Source organism: Panicum virgatum, chromosome 9K (assembly GCF_016808335.1).
Source record: "Panicum virgatum strain AP13 chromosome 9K, P.virgatum_v5, whole genome shotgun sequence".
Taxonomy (NCBI): Eukaryota; Viridiplantae; Streptophyta; class Magnoliopsida; order Poales; family Poaceae; genus Panicum; species Panicum virgatum.
In genome coordinates, this window is record NC_053144.1 from 46,680,345 (window position 1) to 46,699,590 (window position 19,246).

Sequence of the window (19,246 nt, forward strand, 5' to 3'; positions counted from 1 at the left end):
ATGGTGTGACAGAGCAACGTGGTCGATGAAGCAGTGAGGATGATATCATCCACATAGAGCAAAAGGTACATGCCGTCTGTACCATGGCGGAACATGAAGAGAGATATGTCAGACATGGCTTTCACAAACCTCAGAGAAAGGATGTTGGCTACAAATTGGTTGTACCATGCCGAGGTGCCTGCTTGAAGACCGTATTATGAGCAGTTTAGATGGCAGACGTAGTCTAGATGAGTGAGTCCTCAAACCCAGATGGCTAAACACATTAGACCATCTCATTAAGGTCGTCGTGTAGAAAGGCATTCTTTACATCGAGCTGATGAATGACCAATTGCAGGAGAGAGCCAGAGGGAGCAGTCTGCATGGTGTGGCTAGTTTGATGACAAAACTGAAAGTCTCTACAAAATCAACACCTAGGGACTGTGTCAAATTGTGGAGAACCCATCAAGCTTTGTAGCTCTTCAAGAAACCATCAACACCTAGGGACTGTGCCAAACACTACATTTGCACAGGCGGGGAACAAGGTCCCAAGCATTATTCTAGAGAAGTACAGCATGTTCATCTAGCATAGCAGCACACTAGTTTGGGTTAGCAGGAGTGGCGCGGTATGTCTTCAGATGAGACAGGCGCAGCATGGAACGCAACAAGTACTTGGAAGCCATGTTTCACACTAGTGGTCATGGAGTGTGGATTGACCACAGGGGAAATGCCAACGCCACCCTTGGGAAGGACACAGGGGGCAATGGGCGACCCCACAATCTTCAAAGACAGTGGGCAGTGTCAGGTGTAGACCTTGGTCATAGTGCGAGCCTGCAGCACGTGGTTGTGCAAAAAGCATTGGAGCAGCTGGCAGCTGCACGGGGCTGCATGGGGGACGCCGGAGAAGCAGCACTTGGTGGTGCGGACGTCATTGAAGCAGCGGGAACAGGCGGAGAGGCACCGAAGGGCACTGCTGCACATGGCAGTGCGGGCGAGGCTACGACAAGGAGCCTGTGGCCGCACATGGTAGTGCAGGCAATGGTGGCGCCATGATGTCCGCTGTAGGCAAGGGTGCCACTGATGGCGATCCAGCAGGTAATGGAGACCGAGTCATGCCTATGGGCGCCGAAGCGGGGTTAGTGAAAACGTCTAGAAACTTGAATTCCACGGCACAGGGTGTTGAGCAAAAGGAAAAGATTTTTCAACACAGGAGTTTCCCATTTCCATTCAACAAACGGAAATACATAGTTTTAGAACAAGATTTAGACAGGGACCAGCTTATAGACTGCGTTTGATCACCAACGCAAAAGGCAAGCACCACTGCCAACAACTGACACTACCAACAAGTTCATCAAATGTGGCACCAACGGCCAAACACGGCAACAACTTCAGCTAACAACTCGATCCCGGAATGCTAAGACTTACCAGACTGAGAAAAAGGAAAAGATGACTCATCAAAGATCCAATGGGTGAGATGATCTTGTTAGAGATGATATCTAGACAAGTATATGCTTTATGATGGGCAGGATAGCCAAGAAATACGAATGGAGTGGAGCAGCTGTGGCAGACAAGGGTGGCATAACATTAACAACTGAAGACGCGCAGATTCTCATACACTAGAGCGGAGAGCCAAATAAGGCTTCATGTGGACTACATGAGCATAGAGTTTTGGTTGGTAGGATGTTAACGACATGGTGGCTGTGTTTAGACTTTAGAGCCTTAACCTAGTAGGAAGGTAGAAGAAATGCTTGGAAGGCGAGGGAGAACGGTGCGTTCAGCCTTTCCATTCTGAGTAGAGGTGTCAGGACACAACATTCTAAGGTGAGTGTCCTGGGTGAGGAAGAAAGTCAAGCGCTCGAGTTGGCCCAAAGTCACATTGGATGGACTTGATGATGCGACCAATTTATATTGTGTATAAACAAGAGCAAACAAATTAGACCGAGTTGCAAAACAAACTTAAGGCTTAAAGGAAACGCCCACATGTAATACTAGCAAAATCATCAAGAATGATAAGCAACATTTGAAATGATACACTAGGAACTGGTGAGGTCCACAAATAAAAATGTATGAGTTCCTAAATATGTGAGGCTCGAGAAGCTGACGTGGGAAAAGGAAGATGAATGTGATGCCCAAGCTGATAAGCATGACAAATGGAGTTTTTAATTTGTTTGTTACAAGCTAGAAGTTTGGATAAAGTCTGGAATCTAGGATGGACAAGATGGTGGCGCCATAGGGTGGATGCAGTGGTGTTGGCAAGGAGAGCAACTGGTGGTGACGACTGGCCAAACAGGTGAACGGGGTACAACAGGCTAGAGCTATTGCACCTGATAATCGCTCTCTATGACTGTAGATCCTTCATAGTACAACTAATGAGGTAAAATTCAATGGAAAAGTAGTCGTGAGTAGTGAATCAGCGAGCAAAATTTAGGTTCTTAATAAGACCAAGGGACACAAGGATGTTATTAAGAAACAAGGAACCGGGAAGGAGAGGTGTGCCAGTAGAGGTAACAGGAAGCAAAGAATTGTTACCTTGAACAATGGAAGGTGAAATAGGATACCATGGAGAAGAAGCGTGCGAGAGAGTACTGACATTGGAAGTCATGTGCAAGGTGCCACTCGAGTCAAAGATCCAGTCACGTTGCGGAGATGGGGTCAGCGACATGGTTTTGTACAACAAAGTTGGTGCCTATGAATCCCATGATGGCATGCTGGCCATGGGGTGCTAGTAGCTTGGAGGAGGAGGAGCCCACTGTCCCTGTGCGTCGGCCACGAAGGCTTGTGGCTAGACTGGTAGTGGAGGGTGCGGAGCCGGCAGAGGGTCCAAGGCAATCAATTCCTAGGCCACATGCTCATGGAGCCGGACCGGACCCTATAGAAGTTGGGCCAAGAGTCGCCTTTGGGAGCCTACGCCTGCTGCCGAGCAAGGGTAGGGGCATTGGTTTGGTAGGGTCAGACCTAGCAGACTGGTGCTGCTTGCCTTTGCCACCGCGTGAGACATGCTTGTCGCCTTTGCCCGAATTCCTAGAGTTGATATAGTCTCTAGGAGTAGCGCCAGAGGGCTACTGCAGGGTGGACGGCCTACTTGGGGGCTAGTGTAGATGACCAGCAGTACTACTGGTGGTGATGAAGGCGGTGGGTGGTGTGATGCGCCATGTTGAACTCTTCAAGCAGAAGGTCATTGCAGGCCTCTAGGAAAGTGAGGAATATGCGTCCAGACTGGATGCATGCCGATGGAGGTGAAGCACTTGTTGAGGCCATGGATGATGTTCAGGACGATCGTGTGATCAGTGATGACCTCACCCAAGTTACCCAGAGCATCAACCATGGACTTGAACTTGTGGCAGTAGTTAGTGACGGAGAGAGATCGCCCTACACAAAGGTCTTGAAGGCGGCGTCGAGGTAGATGGCACGCTGCTCACGGTTGACAAGGAACTGGTGATCCGAAACAAGCAAGACAGGGTGGGCGGTGGCAAGATCCTCCCAAACGATCTCCTCGAGGACGTGAGAGTTGGTGACATTGTGCGACGCCATGACAACGTAGTCCGTACGCGCATATATATGTAGGACTGTAGGGCTAGCGGAGTGTCTCGTAGTTAAGGCCCTGTTTGGTTTCCAGGTACTAAAATATAGCCACCCTTGTTTGTAGTGACTAAAGTGTACTAAAGGAGGTACTTTAGTCTTCTTTTAGTCCTGTTTCCAGGTACGCGCATTAAAGGAGGTACTTCAGTCCTCTTTTAGTCAGTTTGTAGTGACTAAAGTGTACTAAAGGAGGTACTTTAGTCCCTTTTAGCACCTCTTGGGTGACTAGTTGGACTAAACCACTTTAGTCACTTTTTAGTTAGTTTGTTTGGTCTTTTAGTCACCAAAGTGACTAAATTTTAGTAGCTAAATTTTAGGACCATGGAACCAAACAGGGCCTAAATTGCTTTTTGAGGAATGGTGTATTCATTCTAATGGAAGTACTCTATGCTCTAATAGCCTGAACACCCTGACATGAAAATTACTAGTAATAGGAAAATATATATGAAGATGAAAAGGTAAATAGTGCGTGAAATGAAAGATTGTCATACCGGTGATATGTTTATCAAGGCTTCCATTGCTGATATAGTCGAAACAAAGTAATCTTTCCCTTATCTGGGCCTTAACCCATTCTCCATTATCTTTTATCATTTCGTATTCGTAATGGTTGTTAGCACAAAAGCCAAGAAAGCGGACTACATTTGGATGGCTAATAATCTCCATCATCATCAAGTTTTTAACCTCTCTATCAAATAGCTTGTCATCGATTGTGTGTTTGTTCAAAAAAATCTTCTTCACGGCAATGTTCTTGTTTTGGAGCACACCCTGTTGATATAATTTCGATGAGATCAATTCTCAGCCCTTGATCTAACACTAAAACATTATCTCAAAAGTAGGGAAAAACACCAAATCAAAATCAATGTAGTGGACTAACATTTCAAAAACTTGATGAGGTCCTTTAATTAGGTGCTGTCTAAAACACAGATCGTACCTTGTAAACCTCTGCAAATCCACCCTTACCAATTTTTCTATCATCCGAAAAATTTTCCGTGATCTCCTGTAGAAGTGCTAATGCCAAATTCGTCGGTTTCTCATGGCCGGAGAGTATGCGCTCCAGAACATTTCTATCCCCCATTTTATGAATGCACTGGTGCTTATCAAAACTGGAGCAAGCAAAAATTAGTTTTCTTGGGACATGCTTTCACTTGAAGAAATAATCCATAAAAAGGAATTTATTACTTACCTACACGAGATTTAGATGTTCTACGGCAGGATATACTTATTAGCTTTAAAATCATGCTATGTATTTGAGTATTAGAAATGTATAAAAGAATCTCAAAACAAATCTACGACACCAATATTTAATGGTTAAGATAAAATAATCAGAATCAAAATTCTTAACACGTGGTTAAAAAATGAAAAGTGAAAACAAATATTTTTACTTGTATAAGTGTTATCTCTGTTCTATTTCAGCGCAGAACAAATCAAATGAAATTTTTTGGGTGTTACCCAGCCAGAAAATACATTACATATCTACTGCATATTTATCTACTAGCACTGTGTGTAGTCAATATATGAAGCGCAAACTAACCCAACAGCTGCTCCAGTCGATGTGAGGAGATGTTTTTTTTAACACGATGTGAGGAGATGTTAGAAAACTACATATGCATTCTTGTGAACTTCGAGACTAATAGTGGAAATAACTTCAAACAGAAATCCATAGAAAGGAGGTGGGTACCTATATTATATTTAGACAGTAGTCCAGTACGTTTGTGGTCTACAAATTGAAGTACAAATCCCAACTATGAACTTGTCCAAGCGATGCAACCATCCCTTCCAATAAAGAAGATGCAAAGAGTGGTTGTTAGGATGTATGGCGATGTATATAGGAAAACGAGAAGTTACATAATAAGCATGCATAATAGTTCTCACAACATATAGATATTTTCCTACTGTCAAAAGGTTACACCCATAACCATAGATCGATCTGTATGCCTCAAACATATTCCATTCCCACTTTGTTGCGTTTCCACCAATCCATTCTCTCAAAAATCTCATTCTATAGGTAGCCCTATCTAGGCAAAAGGGAACATAGTACGTGTTACAAGACCAAGCTAAGCAAGAAAATTAGTTCGCATCAGTTTTTGAGAAACGAATACAGATGAAGGTGAGCCACAAATGTAGCAGATTCAGTTTTCCAGAAACGAAAACTATTGTAGAAATTTAACTGGAAAATGTGCCAGATTCAGTTACCTGTAGGAATGAATCCTTTGAAAACGTTAATGTAACACACAAGAACAAGGCGTAGGAATATAATTGGGAAAAGTACCGGCAAGACTCAATGGATCGATGTCCACTGAAAAAGGAACAGATTAAATCAAACCATGCTAGGAGACTGCAGACATCCAGATCTGGGACTGGGAGCTTGACTAACCTTAACGAGCGAAGCGGTCGGAGCGAGCTTGGGTTCGAAGCGCTTGTTGAGTCTTCTTGCTGGCGCCGTCCCCGTCCGCGAGGCTATCAGCGTTGTTGAGTCTTCTTGCTGGCGCCGCAGCTTCAATTGCCCGTAAGTCGTAACGTGGAGAACCCAAGAAGACACAGAGGAATGGAGTCGGGTGCTCAGCCGTATCAGGTCTGGGTCAACCCCAGCTAGCTATACTCCTTGTTGTGTGGCCGACGGCGATGGGTGAGTATATAATTAAGATTTCAGAGTAGAGATTGTTCTCAGGCCTTGTTTAGTTCGCGAAATTTTTTGAATTCTGACATTGTAGCATTTTCGTTGTTATTTGATAATTAATATCTAATTATGGACTAATTAAACTTAAAAGATTCGTCTCGTACTAATCAGTTAAACTGTATAATTAGTTATCTTTTAACTATATTTAATGCTCTATGTATATGTCCCAAAAAAATTTGTACAATACCCGTCACATCAAATATTCGGACACATGCATGGAGCATTAAATACAGTTAAAAAAACTAATTACACAGTCTAACTGATTAACACGAGATGAATCTTTTAAGCATAATTAGTCCATAATTAGACATTATTTGTCAAGTAACAACGAAATATGTGGCCCTATTTAGTTGGTGAAAAGTTGTTGGTCTTGGTACTGTAGCATGTTTCGTTGTTACTTGACAAATAATATCTAATCAGGGCGTGCGCGCGGAGCGGCCAAGGCGGGCGGGCGGAGCGCGCGAGCTATGGCGGTGGCAGCGGGCTGCCGCGTGGCGTGGTGAACTGGCGGCGGATCAGGCCGGCCGGATCCAGGCGCACAGGCGAGCTCTATAGCGGATCCAACCTCATCCTCCCTTCTCCCTCGCCGGCGCGTGGCCATGGCGGGCGGGCGGCGCAGCGGCAGCTCCGCGGCGTGGCGAACTGGCAGTGATGTGGTGCAGCAGCAGCTCCTCTGGGCGGAGGCGGGGCGGAGACGCCGCGGCGAGGCGGCCTCGGCGAGCGCCGAGTGGCGCGCGGCGGCGGCCCATCCGAGGTCGCGGCCAGCGGGGAGCCTCGCGGTGGTGTGGCACAGCAAGGAGGCGACCCCCGGTCGCGGTCTTCGCGGCGGAGCAGGGGCCCTGCCCCATGGCAAGGTGGAGGCGCCCCGGCGAGCCCTCTCCGTAGCGGGAGGGAGGCGCGGCGGGGCCGTCTCCTCAAGCACCATGGCCTCCGAAGCTGCGCCGGCTGACGCGGCGGGGGGCAGGGCGGCGGCCGCGGTGGGTGGCGCTCGGCCGCGGATCCATGGCCGGGGTGGCCGGATCTGCACCGGCGGCGGTGCACCATGGCGAGGCGGCGGACAGCCGCACGGCGGCCTCGAGCTCGGCCAGCGCGTCCTCGTCCCTTTTCCTCCCTCGTACTCCGGCTTGGTGGCGACGACGAGCTGGTGGTGGTTGGGGCTGCTCGAGTCGGGAGGCCGGACCCCGCGCCACGTCGGCGATTGCGCGCCGTCCGTACGATGTTGGAAGTCGCGGATGGGAGGAGGAGCGCTAACTTAGCGTCCGGTTTACAGACCCCGCTGTGGCTGTTTTTTGCACCGAAGTGCAGACAGGTTTAAGCTGTCCGCAGTCGTCTTACTCCAAATTCCTACTTTAAACAGAATATTCTTGTCTGGTCATCGAGATTCTCTTCTCTGTATCCAATTTCGCTGCACCCATTCATCCTCTATATCTCTACTCTATATCAACTACCAGTGCGGGACCCACTTGTCAGGATTATTTATTTTTTTCTCTTTTCCTTCTTCCTCTATCTCCCCTTCTCTCCCTCCACTCCCCGTCTCTCTCTGTCTCCCCACAATCTCCCCGCCGGCGCTCCTCCACCCCTCCATCGCAGGCGGACGAGCTGCGCGCCGCTGCGGCCCGCGGGCGGCCGCGCTTCGCGCCGGCCGTGGAGCTCCCTCCGTGCCGGGCCGGGGATTCGGCGGTGCGGAATCCCACCTCGGCCGGGTCCTCCTCGGCTCCTCCGCCGCACCTCCCTCCTCCTTCTCCGCGCCGGGTCCCCTGACCCCTGCTCGAGCGGCGGAGCCCGTGCGGCGGCCATGGGCGAGCGCTGGTGGCGGCCATGGGAAAGCGCCGCGTTCTATCGCCGTGCGCCGCGAGCTTCCCTCCTCCCGCCGGTGGCCTGCCTCCTCTTCTCTCGCTCGACTGCCGCCTCCTCTGTCCGCCCCGGCACGGATCAGCTCGGATCGGGCGCGGATGCCGTAGATCGGGCTCCCCTACTCCCTTCGCGCCCCATCCCCTGCTCCTGGGCAGCGGCAGCGTACGGCGGTCGGCAGCTGCTGCGTCGGGGCGACGCGGAGGCTGGCGCAGGGGCCCCGCCCCTCCACCCCGGCGGCTCGCCTCCCATGGCCGCGGTGGCGCCTCTCCTCTCTGCTCCTTTCTCCTGACGGCCGCGGAGGGGCAGAGGCGGCCGGCGAGCGCGTCTCCACGCCGGTGCCATCCGCTGCTCGCCTCGTGCGGTTCCCGTCCACGGCGCCGCCCTCGCCTCAGCCCCCTCCTCCCTCCCTCGCCGGCCACGACCGTGTGCAGTGCGGCGCAGCAGTGGTGTGCAGTGCGGCGCGGTGGAAACCCGCGCGTGCCGTGGTCGCCATGGGCAGTGGTCCTCCCCCGCCGTGGCCGGGTCGAACGCGCCGCCGCTCGCCCCGGCGCGCTCAAGCCCGAGCCGAGCCTCGACCGCGCGCCATGCCTGCTCGCCTGCTGCGCCGCCCGCGCCTATGTCTCGCCGCTCCGGCCGCCGCGCCACGCCTCGTCCTCCTGCCGCCCGGAGACGCGCCGCGGCCTCCGCTCCCGCGCTCGCCGCGGGCCGCCGCTCGCCGCGAGTAGATCCCCTCCTGCTCCCTCCTCCAGTGCCCTCCCATGGTGCGGCCTTCGGTGGGCGAGCGGCACGGTGCGGAGCTGGGCGGTTGGGGACAGGCGCGAAGGATGAAGGGGGCCTGCGCACAGATGGTATTGCGTTCCACCCATACCGCGTTGGGGAATCCCGTGGCTCCGCCCCATCCGCAAAGATACCGAGTCATTTGGAGTACCTGTTGCAGCAAAAAAAAAATCTATATCTATACTCTATGTTGTTTACAAATGCATTTACAGACACCGATGCGGACATCCTGAGGCTCTCCGCACTCGTCACTCTCTAAATTCACTCTCCAAAAGGAATATTTATGTCTGGTCATCAAGATTCTTCTCTCTATATTCAGTTTCTCCGCGTTCATTCACTCTCTAAATTTCTACTCTATACCAACTACCACGAGTGGGGCCCACGTGTCATAATTATTTTTTCTTTTTTTACCCCCTCCCTCCCCACTCTCTCTCTCTCACACACCACCGCTGCCCCTCTCTCTCCCTCCCTCCCTCCCTCCCTCGGCACGCCGGCCACGGTGGGGCGGAGCGGCGGGCGGCCGCGGCGGGCGACCTCATCGTGCCCCTCCTCCCTCCCATCGCCTGCTACGCCAGCGCGGGGGCGGCGGGGCGCGCGAGGCACGGCGGCGTGCCGCGGGGCGGACGCGGCGTGGCTGTGCAGCCGCGGCGGCATGACGGCATGGCGGCGGGCCGGCGAGACGGCACCGGCCTTGCTCGTCGCCGCCCATGGAGCCGAGGCCCAGAAACTGGCGGCCCCCGAGCTCGCCTCCCCGCCCCCCCGGCGCCGGCCTCGCGGCGGCGCAGATGAACGCCCGTGGCGGGGGGGGGGGCGGCGGGCGGCAGGCGAGCGAGCAGCGCCGCCGCGGCACGTAGGCGAGCGAGCCTCGCGCGGGCGGGCGCGGCGGGGCGGAGCGGCCAGGGCGGGTCGCCGCCGGACGGAGGCCGCGACGCCGTCGCCCCCACGCGCGACGGAGCAGGGGCGGAGGAGGCGAGCGGGGGCCGCGCGCCGGGCTCCCTCGCGGCGGCGGCGGGCGGGACGCGCCTCCTCCTCACGGCCGAGCTCCTCCCCTGCTCCCACCGCTCGGCCCCTCTGCTCTGGCCCTGCTCGCCGCCAGCCCCAGACCTCGGCGCGGCTCGCTGGCCCGGAGATCTGGGCTGCCCCTGCGGCGCGACCTCGCCGCGCCCCCGCGCCGGCGGCACCTTCCTCCTCCGCGTGGGGCCATGGCAGGCGGGCGGGCGAGTGCCGTCGCGGCGTTGGGCTCGAGGCCCTCCCTCCTCCCGCCCCCTCCCATGGCGTGTGGGCTCCAATCTCCGGTCGCGTGGCCATGGCACCGAGCTCGGGCGGGAGGACGGCGTGCGGTTGGGGACGACTGCGGGAAGGACGAGGGGGCCCGCGCGCGTCAGTTCCCAGAGTCGTCCGTACCGCGCCACGGATGCTGCGCGGGAGCTCGAACTCCATTTTCCAGAGCTGCTTAGCACGCCCCGCTGCAGCGAAAAAAATGCTAAAGGCGCTCTGTAAACGGGGTAGCGCGTGGCTTACAGAGCCCGCTGCGGAGAGCCTGAGGCTCTCTACACTCGTCACTCTTCAAATTCACTCTCTAAAAAGAATATTCTGTCCTAGTCATCAATATTATGTTCTCTATATTCAGTTTCTCCGCACCCATTCACTCTCTATATCACTCTCTATACCAACTACCAGTAGTAGGGCCCAGTTTTCAGATTTTTTATTCAACCCCACGCGGACACCACTCCCTCCCATTCTCTCCTCTCTCTCTCTCTTCTCTATAACTCTCTCTCTCGGTCTCTCCCGCCGACGGCGAGAGGGGTGTGCCGCGGCACGGCGGCCACGGCGGCGCGGACACCCGGCGGCAGGCCTGGCGCGCGGCACGGTGGGGCCGCCGGCTCGCTCCAACGGCAGGGGCCGGCGCATGGCACGGCCTCGCGGGCCTGCCTCTCCCCGGCGGCGCCACTTTCTCCCCGGTGGCGTGCCGGATCCCAGGGCACTGTGGCGGCGGCCTGATCCGCGCGGGCCGGCAACGATGGCGGGCGGGTGTGCGCAGGGGGAGCCTTGCCGGGGGCGGCTCGCTGGGGCGGAGCACGCGGCCGCGGCTCCCGGGACTCAACGACGCGCGCGGGGTGGCGAAGGCTGGCGCGCGGCACCCCGAGCAGGGCTACACGGAGGCGACGCAGCGGCGAGATCCGGGAGTGGAGGCCAAGGCCCGCGCGGCCGGCACCCGAGCGGCGCTCGGGACGGCGGCAGACCCACGGGACGGCGTCCCCGGGCTCGCGGAGCAGCGGCAAACCCGCAGGACGGAGGTGCCCGCGCCGTCAACCTCCTCGACGCTGGCCATGGCGGGCCTTGCGGGCGCGTAGGTGGAGCGTCGCCGGCGGCCCCTCCTCCCTCCCCTTCTATCCCCTAGATCCGGCGGCAGGGCCTCCTCTGGATCTCGGAGGTGCAGCTCCAGGCCTCCCTGCTCTTCGACCCTCCTCCGGCCATGGCGCATACCGGCGGAGGCGATGGGCAGGGGCACGCCATGGCGCCTCCCTCGAGCTCGGGACAGCTGCACGGCCCCATCCCCAGCGGCGGCCTCCTCCTCTCTGTCCATGGCCGCGGCGGGGCTCGCGGCGGGGCCGGGGATTCGGCGGCGCCACCTCCCGAGCGCCCTCCCCGACAGCGGCCCCTCCTTCCTCCCCCTTCCTGGCCCGCCTCCCCGCGCCCCTCGATCTCAACGCCATGAGCGAGCTTGACCACTGCTACCGCGGCCCTCCTCCGACGTCGTGCCCCAGCGGGGCTGCGGCTGGCCGGAGGCGCGGAGCTGCGGCAGTTGGGGACGACCGCGGGAATGACGATGGGGCCCGCGCACAGCAGTTTTGCATCTCGGTCGCACGCGCGCTAGATATCCAGTGCGGGAAGCCGTCCGCAACGATACAGAGCGGCTTGGCGTGCCTCGCTGCGGGAGTTTTCTCTGTAAACCGGCTCTGTATGTTCTTTACAGAGCCGTTTACAGACACCGCTGCGGAGAGCCTGATGCGCTGCGGCTGCATAGCCATGTTGGGACTGTTTTATCGGCCCGACTGACTACTTTACAGCTTGGTATGACTCCATGTTTTGCTTCACACGCTGTGGCAGGCGGTGCTAATTAAAGCGGTGCCAAAAAACTGGGAGCGATGAAAGTAGATGCGTCGGTGCCCAAATAATAAAAAACTAGTATTCTACTGTTGCTGTGAGACTGCAGCTAGTACTATGTCATTGATGTGAGACTGAGGCTATCCACACTCATCCTTCTCTATTTCTTTCCTCTAAAAGAATATTCTTGTTCTGATCATCGAAATTCTCTCATCTATATTCAGTTCTTCTGCATCCATGCATCCCCTATATCTCTCCTCTATACTACCTACCAGCCGCGGGTCCCACGTGTCAGAATATTTTATACCCTCACCCCCACCACCGACGCCCCCTCCTTCCCATTCTCTCTCTCCCCACACAGCTCTTCCCCGCGGCGCCCCCTTCCTCCTCCCTGCTCGCGCCGCCCGCCCACCCGCCCCATTCCTCCTCCGCCGCGCGGCGCCCCCAACCTCCTCCCTACAAGCGCCGCTGCTCGCTCACAACCCTCCTCCCTGTGCCACTCCACCGCCCCTCTCCCTCACTTCTCCTCGCACCGAGCAGCGGCGGCGAGGCAGGGATCCATGGCCCCTCACCGGATCCATGGCGGGGTGGTGGAGGCACGCCATGGCCGACGCCTTCCTCTTCGTGGAGGAGCAGGGGCCCGCCATGGCCGCGGCGCGCGGCCCTCCTCTCGAGCGGATCGTCCCCCTACCTCCCCCTCCCTCGGCGGATCCATGGCCGCGCCAGCCGGATCCGCACTGGTTGCGGCACGCCGGCCGTGGCGGAGGGCCCTGCGCGGCCATGGCCATGGCGGGGAGGCGGCCATGGAGGGCGCGGCGGAGGACACTGGCTCCGGTGGCACGCGACCCTCTTCCCTCCTCCTCGAGCTCGGCCGCGTGCCATGGCAGGCCTCCTCGAGCTCGGTCGCGCGCCATGGCGGCCCACTTCCTTCCCGGCGCACCCCCTCATCCCTCCCCCTCCTCCAGATCTCGGCGGCGGCGGCAGAGGCAGGCCATGGCGGGACGCGTCGACCTCCGCCCCGCGCGCAGTGACCTCCTCCCTCCCTCTCTTTGCTCCAGCCACCCCGAGGACATGCTGCTACGGCCGCCCGGCGCCACCGCGAGGGCCATCCGCTCTGCCCCCGCTCGCTCGCCCAGCGGCTGCGTGCCACGGGGCCACGTGACGGCGGAGGCCCCGGGCCCGACGAGCTACGACGGCGGAAGCCCCCGGGCCGACAAGCTGCGGCGGCGGCAACAAAGCCTTGGGTCCTCGGCGGGTCGCCGTCTACTCCGCTGTGGTGGGCGGAGGGGAGAGGAAGAGGGGTGGGGGCACAGAGGCCGGTGGCGCTCGTGGCCGGTGCTGCAGGGGCTCGGTGAGGCGGCGGAGTAGCAGGGGATGGCGGCGCGGCTGGCGGAGGAGAGAGAGAGGAAGAGAGGTGGGGGGTCGCCAAGTGGGGTGGGGGCCGTTGACAGAGGACCTCCTCTATTTCTCTAAGAATGGAGAAATCGATCCGGTACTAGATCATAAAGTCTCTTTTAGGGGAGACCGCTGCAGCAGATTTTTTTTTGTATTGGCGTCCTCTAGTATCCTTTACAGGACCCCAATGCAAACAGCCTGAAGACAGAAGATAAAGAACGCGCTACTTTTTCTGGCATCACTTTCACACGCTGCAACCCAAAGCTTCGATCAAGCATCACTGTGAACTTGCATGCATGAACAGTATGAGGCACTGCTCACAATGCAGAAGGCCTCATCAAAAAACAGCCAATCAGGTCTCAGCCTTAGAGCAACGCTTGTAATTTCGCCGGCAGCAAGCCGCGAGGAGTGCATGGTGGTGGCTAGGGCTAGAAAAATAACTCGAGGCTCGCGAGTTGGCTCGAGCTCGTTTCGGTTCGGCTCGGCTCGGAGCGGCTCGCGAGCCACCAACGAGCCGAGCCGAGCCGGCTCGCGAGCTCAGTCCACTGAGGCTCATAATGGTTCATAGGCTATTATGAAACACTCTAACCCTAACATGTGGTGTGACAATATCAATATTAATCTATATCTATGCTTAATATGATTATTGTTTATTGATTACTTTCATTTCAACACATGTATGCGCTTTATATATTTATATGCACTAGTCAATGTCTTATAATGTGTATACTAAATGCATAGTATATATTTTGTGCCAGGCTCGCAAGCCGGCTCGAGCCGAGCCGAGCCTCCTCAGCGAGCTCGCCAAACTACCGAGCCGAGCCAAGCTCGGCTCGCTCATGCACCGAGCCTCGCCGAGCCGAGCCTGGCTTGGCTCGGCTCGTTTCCAGCCCTAGTGGTGGCAGGTCCCGCTGGAATTTAATGCCCGACAACGATAGCTAGCGAATGGGAGCCGCGTTTTGCGTATCCGCCGATGGGGAACATGCGTTTCGCGAGCCGCGCCTGCCGCGCTCTCTCTCCTACTCTCTCTTTCTGCCACGGAGGCTCTCAGCCGGCTCAATGCCGGTCATAGTACTTGCTCTTAGAGCAAGTATTATGGTTGCCGTTTTGCCTGTCTCGTCAGTGTAGAGGCTGAGGTGGAGAAGAGAGGGAGAGAAAGATTCTGTCAGTGGGCGTCTCGCGGATAGCCGACGAAACGCGGGCGTATGCGCAGTTGCGGGACCGCCACCACCGGTTTCTTGAGTCCGATTGGCTGCTCGTTGCTGCTGAGCAGCGCGGACCATTAAATAAACGTGGGACCCACCACTTCCATCTCGTCAAGCTGGGTGAGCTGGAGCCCAAAACGCCGGCACGCGGGCGTTATTATAAGTCTTGCTCTTATGCGCCGCGGCCGCATAGCCAAGTGGGGATTGTTTATCGGCCCGACTGACTACTTTACAGCTTGGTGCCTCGAAATTCCAAATGACTCCATGTTTTGCTCAGCTGGCCCTGATGATACCCTGATCTCCATGGTTATTGGCGGCTATCATTCATTCGTCACAAGTGACTGATTTTTTGTGGCCAACGGAATTTTATACTCATAACCAGCCCGGCCAGTTGTTGGATGGAGGTGTGCTTTTTTTTTTTTGGTGGTGGTGGTGGGTAAGGCTGGATATCGAGCTGGCTCGGCTCGGCTCAGCTCGAGCTGGCTCGTTATGATAACGAGCCAGCTCGGCTTGGCTCGATAATAGAGCGAGCCAAAACCTTGGCTCGGCTCGGCTCGTTTGCCAGCTCGAGCCGGCTCGTTTAGCTCGTGAGCTAGCTCGGGGACGGGAGCGGCACGCGGGCTTGGGTGCAAGAGCGGCACGCTGGGCCGCCGGCCACGATGCGGAGCTTGGGGGCGGGGCGCGCGGTGCTCGGCCGGAGGCAGCCGCCTGCCCTCCTGGCTAGCCGGCCGGCTGGGGAGCGCTGGAGGCGAGGAAGGTCGAGGCGGGGCCGCCAGCCGTGGTGCCGAGCCTGGGGGCGCTGGCCGTGGTGCAGCGCTGGCTCGCTGGTGAGCGCCGGAGGCGACGAGGGTTGGGGCGGGGCCACTGGCCGCAGTGCCGAGCCGGGGGGCAGTGGCTGCGGTGCGGCGCTCCGTGTGCGTGGCGCTGGGCTGCCTGCCCGCCTGGCTGGCCGCCGGCCAGGGAGCGCAGGAGGCGATGAGGGTCGGAGCGGGACCACGGGCCACAGCGTCTGTGCAGAGCTAGAGGGGAGGGTGGGGACTGGGGAGGCGGGCGATGGGTGGCTGTGCAGCGGCCGAGGGCGGGGCCAGGGGCATCACGGGACGGAGACAGGGGGTTGAGAGACTGAGAGAGAGCTAGACCGAGAGAGAGCCATAGAGAGCCAGAGCTCGTTTGGGCTCGCGAGACAGCTCGAGCTGGCTCGTTAATGAGCCGAGCTAAATACTTAGCTCAGCTCGCTAATATTTTCTAACGAGTCGAGCCGAGCCACTAACGAGCCGAGTCAAGCGAGCTACCGAGCCACGAGTTTTTCGTCCAGCCTTAGTGGAGGGGGGGCCCGGCGGCGAGAGAGAAAGTCAAGTCAATGTTATTTGTCTATCAACACTTGGTTTCTCAACCATCCGTTTACACCACTCTTCTGGATTCATAAATATCTGCTGCTGGATGGTATCCTCAGATATCGTCGCAGAGGAGAGAGAATCGGCCAGATCTGATTCCTCTCCGGGACAGGTGATCCTAGCTCTTCTTCTCAGCTACTTGATCGATGTGCTAAGTAAATCACCAGTGGTCAATGGACGACTGAAAATACATCTGTGTTTTCCTTCTTTTCCTCTTGTTCTTCTTCTCCTGCTGTAGTTTCTATTTTTCTGGTCTTGTTGGTGTTTGGCTGCCCGCGAGGTTTATTGTGTTTGTGGGCAGTCATCCTATAGCATGGCAGTTAGATTATTTTCCTTTCCATGTATCTAATAAAAACCTAGCTAGTCGGCAGATCTCTTGCAGTTTTTTTTTAAGAAAAGTAGTTTAGATATGTTATTTCATTTCCCTTTGGACTAAAGATATCTATTGCTGCTGTGTGGCAAGTTCGAATTTCTGTACCGCTACAATTTTCCGATGTGTTAAATGCTATCTCTCTCTCCCTCTCAAGGAAGATCAAAACAAGCCTGTGGGATGGATTTCTCCGACGTGAGCACGGTTATCAGCCTCCCTGTGCTTGTAAAAATCACAGATAACTTTTCTGACAAGAAATCAGTTGGCAAAGGTGCGTATGGAGAAGTTTACAAGGTATACATATGCCTATCCAAACTGTTTTTTTCCTAGAAAATTAAACATACATGGCTACGGAAATTGTTAACAAATTAATGGGATGGACATTTGATTTGAACTGCAGGCTCTATACAATGGCCAAGAGATCGCAGTGAAGAAGCTTCATCCCTTGGCAGGACTTAATGATGAACCATTTGACAATGAGTTCCGTACCCTAAGCCAGATCCAGCATCAAAATGTCGTTCAACTAATTGGCTACTGCCACGAATCACGAATTAATTACGTTAAGCAGGATAAAGAAATAATTAAGGCTACTGTGAAGGAGCGGATCCTCTGCTTCGAATATATGAAGGGTGGAAGCCTTGAGAAATACATCAAAGGTTCTTTGATCATATATATAATATTATTATTAACAAGCATCGGTTTATTGTTTTCTCAACTATATTCCATTTGCAGATGATTTTTGTGACCTTGATTGGCCCATATGTTACAAAATAATTAGGGGTGCATGTGAGGGTTTAAATCACCTTCACAATGAGCTAGACGAGACTATTTACCACCTGGACTTGAAACCTGCTAACATACTACTGGACGAGGACTTGACGCCCAAACTTGCAGATCTTGGTATATCCAGAGTTGTTTACACAACGAGAACCCACCATACAGAGAGACTCACCCTCCAAGGAACACTGTAAGTTGATGAATCAAATTTGTTTTAAGCCAAATACTTCAATTTTACTGGTGTAGCCTTTGATTATACTTTAATTCACGCGGAGGGATAATGTATATGATGCAGCGGGTACATGCCACCAGAATACATAGATCATAGTGATATATCAAAGAAATTTGACGTGTACAGTTTGGGAGGTGTCATTATAAGACTAATGGATGGAAACAAGTGCAGCACCCGCTACTCTGGTATGGGTGCCCAAGAATATATTAAGCACTTAAGAACAGAACTACGTCAACAATATTCATTTTTATTCGACTACAACTCAACTACAATAACTCAACGTGGCCAATAAATAATTTTGCAGGTAATGGAAAACTGGGAGAGAAGGCTGCAGGGGACTTCGAGGTCTCAACCACACAAAATAGGCATACTACAAGCCAAGATGTGTCTTGACATAGCATTACGATGCGTGGAGAGGGACCGAAGTAAAAGACCAACTATTAAGGAAATCGTCGGTGAACTGGAAGAACTAGAAGCCAAGATTAAAAAAATGTCACTAGATCAGTCAAAAGGCACAGTTGGTCAGGTATGATTATTCTACGGCATGGATGATCTTACAATTTCAATGGTCTTAGATATAGTAGGTCCGTCGTAATTTGGGATAGATAGCCTTGGATGTCCTTGTTCTGTCGAAGGTTTTGTTTATATAGCACTAATATAGCACTAATGTTTGGATCGGTGGAACGCCCATTTGATGTTATATACATGTAAAACCAAATTAAACAAAATTCTGGGATGAGAAAATGTTGATGTGTGCCGATCGACCTACATTGATCGATCCATTGTATTGTATTGTATCTTGCAGACAAGACCTGACACTAGAGTCGTTGCTGCCGATCCGAAGGAGCTGCGCTTCCTGTTCAAGCCAAGGATGGACATATCAACCTGCCTGCAGCTTACCAACTTGACTGATGGCTTCCTTGCGTTTAAGATAAAGATCAACCAAAGTAAGTACTACACGCAGCCTAACAAAGGAATCATGGAACCGTGTTCCAGGTGCTACATCTCTGTGACGCTGAGGGCACAGGAGGCGGCACCGCCGAATATGCAATGCAACGACATGTTCATTGTGGAGAGCGCCAATGTCCACGAGGAATTCACAACTGATGAGATCACTGAAGAATGCTTCCAGGACGACCAAGTTATGGCAGGAAAAGTGGAGGAACTGCCAATTGTTTATGTCGCAACTAATTAATTTCCACGCCACTATTAATTAGTGTTGCCAACAGAGGGTTATTTGTTCACTTGTGGATTTATTATGCTTTTCGGAGTGTGGTTACCTTTGAGGGCATGTTCGTTTACCTTCAATCCAAGTGGATTGGAGGGGATCAAAGGGGATTTTCACTTGTTGGGGATCAAATCCCTCTCAATCCCCTCCAATCCATTGGGATTATATTAGTGATGAAACAAACATGCCCTGATGGTTATCGTGCATGGATTGATTTATTATCATATGGTATCATATATGAATCTACTTGCTGCGTATGGGTTTTCGAATAATGAACAAGGCTGATTCTACTGTAATTTTTGTCAAATTTTAGACTTTGTTGAATTTCAGGTTTTTATTAAAAAATGCTCCGGGCATGTGGATAGAAGTTTCTGTACGTTTGATCCATTCCTAAAGGTAATGGCAAGGGCATTGAATGGTTGAGACTTGAGTAAAAAAGAAAGGACGAAATTTGTATTCCTTAATTTGAGTTTTTATCATCACTAGCAAATGTGCTCGTGCGTTACGACGAGAGAATAAGATGTAGCATTGCATAAATATCAACATATATTTAGTATTGACTTAATTTTCTCAAAAAAAATTATGCATTAGCTCCAATTTGAGTTTTGATTATGTTGTGCCTAGGACAATATATTATACTTATACTTTATCTACCGTCAACAGTAAGCTATGTG

At 54.0% G+C, this 19,246-nt stretch overlaps 2 protein-coding genes across 13 annotated transcripts in view; one reads left to right on the top strand and one right to left on the bottom strand.

The window, feature by feature from the left end:
* Positions 1-6,161, bottom strand: part of LOC120651729 (disease resistance protein RGA5-like) — a 44,854-nt gene extending 38,693 nt beyond the window's left edge. For 3 of the 10 annotated variants that reach the window (XR_005666291.1, XR_005666292.1, XM_039929338.1), the window contains exons 1-4: positions 5,930-6,161; positions 5,234-5,328; positions 4,487-4,658; positions 4,047-4,320 (exon numbers count right to left, since the gene is read on the bottom strand). Coding sequence is in view for 8 of the 10 variants with exons in the window: in XM_039929338.1 (XP_039785272.1) it covers positions 4,047-4,320; positions 4,487-4,630 (418 nt within the window). In the remaining 2 variants the exon portion in view is untranslated. Of the gene's footprint in view, positions 1-4,046; positions 4,321-4,486; positions 4,659-5,233; positions 5,852-5,929 lie in introns of those variants that run through there. The other 7 variants (XM_039929335.1, XM_039929331.1, XM_039929333.1 and 4 more) reach the window with 6 other exon arrangements.
* Positions 6,162-15,884: 9,723 nt separating this feature from the next.
* LOC120651732 (putative receptor-like protein kinase At4g00960) lies at positions 15,885-18,844 on the top strand. Of its 3 annotated transcripts, none has more exons than XM_039929341.1 (7): positions 15,885-16,077; positions 16,493-16,629; positions 16,736-16,991; positions 17,068-17,302; positions 17,471-17,558; positions 17,649-17,870; positions 18,150-18,844. In XM_039929341.1, the coding sequence occupies exons 2-7, from the start codon at positions 16,516-16,518 to the stop codon at positions 18,537-18,539; spliced, it is 1,305 nt and encodes a 434-aa protein (XP_039785275.1). In that variant the 5' UTR covers positions 15,885-16,077; positions 16,493-16,515; the 3' UTR covers positions 18,540-18,844. The 3 variants fall into 3 exon arrangements, with proteins under 3 accessions (XP_039785275.1, XP_039785274.1, XP_039785273.1); XM_039929340.1 differs by having other exon boundaries at positions 15,888-16,077; positions 16,497-16,629; positions 17,408-17,558; XM_039929339.1 differs by having other exon boundaries at positions 15,889-16,077; positions 17,408-17,558.
* Positions 18,845-19,246: the final 402 nt, after the last annotated feature.